The sequence below is a fragment of the Gossypium hirsutum genome, chromosome A13 (genome assembly GCF_007990345.1).
Source record: "Gossypium hirsutum isolate 1008001.06 chromosome A13, Gossypium_hirsutum_v2.1, whole genome shotgun sequence".
Lineage (NCBI taxonomy): Eukaryota > Viridiplantae > Streptophyta > Magnoliopsida > Malvales > Malvaceae > Gossypium > Gossypium hirsutum.
The window spans coordinates 103,012,151-103,017,176 of NC_053436.1; the positions used below are offsets into that span (position 1 = coordinate 103,012,151).

The 5,026-nt window shown below is 34.9% G+C and overlaps 1 protein-coding gene across 1 annotated transcript; it reads left to right on the forward strand.

Moving 5' to 3' along the window:
- Positions 1 to 583: 583 nt before the first annotated feature.
- Positions 584 to 1,657, forward strand: LOC107893177 (germin-like protein subfamily 1 member 13). The gene is made up of 2 exons (XM_016818100.2): positions 584 to 797; positions 894 to 1,657. The coding sequence occupies exons 1-2, from the start codon at positions 599 to 601 to the stop codon at positions 1,436 to 1,438; spliced, it is 744 nt and encodes a 247-aa protein (XP_016673589.1). The 5' UTR covers positions 584 to 598; the 3' UTR covers positions 1,439 to 1,657.
- Positions 1,658 to 5,026: the final 3,369 nt, after the last annotated feature.

A 5,026-nucleotide genomic window follows, 5' to 3' on the forward strand; every position in this document is an offset into this window, starting at 1 on the left:
CATAAACAAAAAAGTCTTGTATTCTTAATTTTTACGTAAAAAGAAATACATGAACATTGATTATCTTCATTGAAATAAACAGGAAAAAAAATGCCAACCACAGAAACAAAAAAGTCTGGTATTGCCAACCATAGAAACAAAAAAGTCTTGTATTCTTAATTATTAGTTCTTAATCAAGGTATTGGCACTGATAAGATTGAAAGTTGAATGAAATTTTAAGATAAACATTCAACTTGGATGGTGAAAAGTAAGGGAGATGGTAGATAATTTAGAGGCATGTCATTTCTCACAGCTTCTGGAGGATTGCGTTGTTCCCATTTTTTGAGTAAAAAAAAATTTAGAGGCATGCTATTGGATAAGAAGAAAGAACCGACTTAGTCAGAGACTGGTCACTTATGCATACAGATCAATGGAATTAGTAAAATGAAACAAGATTAAATGATTAAATTTTGAATATATATATATATTCTTCTTGAAAAGTCTTTGTGCACCTCCTCAGGTCTTATAAAAGATTAAGTGTCCGGTTGCTTGCCAGAGTCTTTACCTGCTACTTAAAGAAAACAATGACCAGATCTTTGGTTTCCACCTATAAATAGCTATGTCTGCCATGCAAAGTTTCTCAATCTGCTCCAAAGCAATAGCAAACAACCAGCTAAGTCAATATATCATAATGAAAGGAATTCACTTCACTGTTATTGCTTTTACCCTCTTGGCTTTCGCCTGCTCATTGGCCTCGGCCTTCGATCCCAGTCCTCTCCAGGACTTTTGTGTGGCTATCAAGGACATCAAGAATGGAGGTAGGCATTCAAGACTATGTTCATACTGCCTAAGATGAAGAACATTCAGTTTAGCTTCCATGTTTTAATATAACTTTCAACATTTCTTCATTGCAGTGTTTGTGAATGGCAAATTTTGCAAAGACCCAAAGCTTGCTGTGGCAGAAGATTTCTTCTTCTCAGGCCTAAACATGCCAGGAAACACATCAAATCTAGTTGGATCAAATGTCACCAACGTCAATGTTGATCAAATACCAGGACTTAACACTCTCGGCATATCTCTTGTTCGGATCGACTATGCCCCTTACGGTCTTAACCCTCCTCACACTCACCCTCGTGGGACCGAAATACTATTCGTTGTTAAAGGCACACTTTACGTGGGTTTCGTTACATCAAACCCAGACAACCGTCTCTTCACTAAAATCCTAAACCCTGGAGATGTTTTTGTCTTCCCTATCGGTTTGATTCATTTTCAGTTCAACATAGGGAAAACTGAGGCTGTTGCATTTGCAGGTCTGAGCAGCCAAAATGCTGGGGTTATCACCATTGCTAATGCAGTGTTTGGCTCAAGCCCACCGATCAACCCAGATGTTCTGACCAAGGCCTTCCAGTTGGACAAGAATGTGGTCCAATATCTCCAATCCCGGTTCTGGTCGGACTAACCTCTCCTTTAAGAACCAAATCAAAACCCCAGAAGTTTGATTGCTTGTTTGAAATAATGATTCCATGCAATTTCTTATTGAAGTCATAGTATTCTACTAAGTATCATGCAATAAACAACTGGTCTATTATGTACCTCTACAGTCTCCGGATTTGGGATATAAAATCAGAATATGTAATGCTCTGGGATTTAAATACGATCAGCCACTAATACATATACATATAGCATTGTATTTGGATCATAGTAGCCTTAACAAGTAATCTCCCTTGCTTATGTTCCGTACGACTTGAACACCTATGTACATGTTAAGGTAAACTTGATAAGATGTTGCGAAATCTCTTCAAACTCGATTACGATGAAACAACAAATCGATGAAGAAATGGCTTGAAATTTACTCCTTGGGATTTTTTTTTTAAAGTAATCCAAGTTCATCTGTATTTAAAATAATATATCTCGAACTCAATTCAAGTATATGAAATTAAAGAAATAAATACAAGTGAATGCATTAGCTATGCAAGAGATTTAACCAGATAGGCGCTGCCTTTAACCTTGTGGCCTTGTGGAATAGTAGGAGTTTTAAGTACGAGTAGATAGATGTAAGAGAGTTTTATTTTTATTAAAGTCATTTGTATAAGATGAACAAATGATTAGGTTTAACATAAGATATTTTGTAAAAATATATATATTTTTATTTATTTTTAATTCAGCTGGTATCTATTTCTAAGAAAGACAAAAGTAGGTCACTTTAATAAATATTTACTTTTTCTAAAATTAATAGTTAAAACCATTAACTGATCAACCTTACTTTACCTATACACTTCCTTTCCTTCTCAAATCCCCCACTTTCCCTTTTTCTTTTACTCAAAATTAACTTAAAAGTTTTGATTTTTAACTTTGATTCCATCCCCCACACCCCCACTTTCTCTTTGGCTTCTTGTTTGGTCCCACAATTACGATAAATATAACTATGCGTGTCGTGTCATAGCTTGTGTAGCTAACTCGAATTTTGACTACAATGACTCTCTTGCATAGTTATGTATAGTTACTTTCCATGCCTAATATAGTTCTTTACATGTAATTATTAAGTAAATTATATTGTATATGTAGTTAAATAATTTTGTACTTCGTCTACTAATTAATTAATCAATCAATGTAAATACAACATTGAGTATAAATAATAGGATTCGTTAATTCGACTTAACTTGACTCGAAATTTTTCGTCTTGACTTGAAAAATTATCAAATTGAGTTTAATTATTAAAATAGTATTCGTCAACTTGACTAAATAAAAAATTTTCAACTTGATTCGACTCAAGTCAATCTAATGCTCACCCCTACCCAACGTTAATCTTGCTTTCCTCTCAAACCTTTAACCAAATCTAACTTAAATTTTCATAGAAGAAAGGGAAGGTGCTATATATTAATTTAACTGCACACTAACACCCATGCTGACACTTTACAAGCAACAAAACAACAATTAGTCATCTTCCATTAAACCTTCTATTTTTTCACTTTCTTCATTTCATTTGCTTTGCTTTGCTTTCATCTCTGTCTTCCATAAATGATTTTCTGTTTGTCAAAGGTTAAAAAGGATTGGTTTTTTTTTTGAAACTGTTCTCAGTACATATAACTAATGTGATTATATACATGTTAATATAGTACAAAAGAGCTAGCCATATAATGGCCTTCATAGCAGGAGTTTTCGTTGCCTGAACTCGTATTCTTGTCTATTTACTTGTTTTAAGTGCTTACCTTTTGTATGATTGTGGCATCCACAAAAAAACTAATGGAAAAAAATACCAGGACTTGATAAAAGGCCAAAGTAGATGCTTTGATGGGAACCAATGGGTGTCTCAGAAGGGCATAATTGTTGATGAATAAAGTCAACGAAAATATTTGAATTTATACTGCTGTTCTTATCTATTTATTTATTTATTTTTCTCATTTCTTCTATTCTTTATATTATTGTACTGACCTTCACTTAGAACATGTTTTACTATGATCTTCAATAAAGCATTTATGGAGTATGCATATTTATACCGCTAAAAGATTTGTCTGGAACAGGAAAAGGATAGTTTAGTGTTAAAAAAAAACACACGTGGACATGTTTCAGTCCTGTAGCATTTTCTTAACACTCCTCCTTGCTTTAGGAGCTGCAAATACCAATTCTTGACCTCAGATACTCGAGCTTGCAATCAAGCAATAGTTTGGTTAAAATGTCTGCAACTTGATTTTCTATTTTGCAGTAAACAAGAATCACATCTCCATGTTTTTGTCATTCCCCTTAGGAAGAATAGCTCGATATTAAAATTTTTAGTCTTCCCATGAAACACGGGATTATGAGAGATAACAATAGCAGCTTGGTTGTCAACAAGAATCTCTGTGCTTTCCTTCTGCTCCAGATCAAGATCAAGTAAAATTTTCCTCAGCCATAAAGCTTGATTAACAGAAGCTGTTGCAGCAATAAACTTTGCTTCGGAAGTGGATTGGGCTACAGTTTCTTTCTTCTTCGAGCTCCATGAGAAAACACCAGAGCCAAGAGTAAAACAGTAGCCTGCAGTGCTCCTCATATCATCAATGGAACCTCCCCAGTCACTGTCAGAAAAACCAACCAGCTTGAACTCTTTGCTCCTTATGAACTTAACACCAAAATCACTTGTGCCTTTGACATATCGAATCACTCTTTTGGCAGCCTTGAAATGTAATTCACTTGCACAATGCATGAATCGAGACAAAATACTTACAACATTCAAAATATCATGCCTTGTTGCTGTGAGATACATCAAGCAACCAATTAAACTCTTGAAATATCCTTCATCAACTTTGTTAGCACTGTCTTCTTTGTACAACTTCTCTTTCTAATTCATTGGAGTGCTTGCTGCCTTGCACTCCTCCATCTGAAACTTCTTCAGTATTTCCTTTGCATACTTTTTCTGGCAAATGAAAACTTCAACTTGCCCTTGCTTAATCTCCATGCCAAGGAAGTAGGACATGAACCCTAGATTTATCATTTCAAACACCTTCATCATCTTCTGTTTAAAATTTTGAATATGATCTGTATTGTTTCCTGAAACCAGTAGGTCATCAACATATAGTGAAACAATAAGAATGTCAGTATCATTGCGCTTGACATACAAGGTTGTTTCTGATAAACTTTTCACAAATCCCAAGTTTAATAATGTTCATCAATTTTGCTATACCAAGCTCTTGGAGCTTGTTTTAGACCATAAAGGGCCTTTTTAAGAAGATAAACTTTATCTTCTTCACCTTCCTTCCCAAATCCATTGGGTTGCTCAACATAAATTTCTTCCTGTACGACACCATTTAAAAAAGTTGATTTGACATCCAACTGGAACACTTTCCAACCTTTTTGTGTAGCTATTGCAAGCAGTAACCTGATTGTGTCCAATCTAGAAACATGAGAAAAAGTGTTAGGGTAATCAACACCAAAGATTTGGGCATACCCTTTAACCACAAGCCTGGCTTTGTGCTTGCTGATTGAGCCATCAGCGTTAAGCTTGGTTCTAAACACCCACTTAACTCCAATTACTTTCCTACCTTGAGGTCTATCAACAAGGATCTGAGTCTTG

What these genes read in the sequence shown, in the direction of transcription:
- LOC107893177 (XM_016818100.2), top strand. Translation starts at nt 599, where the DNA reads ATGTCTGCCATGCAAAGTTTCTCAATCTGCTCCAAAGCAATAGCAAAC. An exon ending in CAAGGACATCAAGAATGGAG is followed by an intron (nt 798 to 893) that starts GTAGGCATTCAA and finishes TCTTCATTGCAG; the next exon opens with TGTTTGTGAATGGCAAATTT.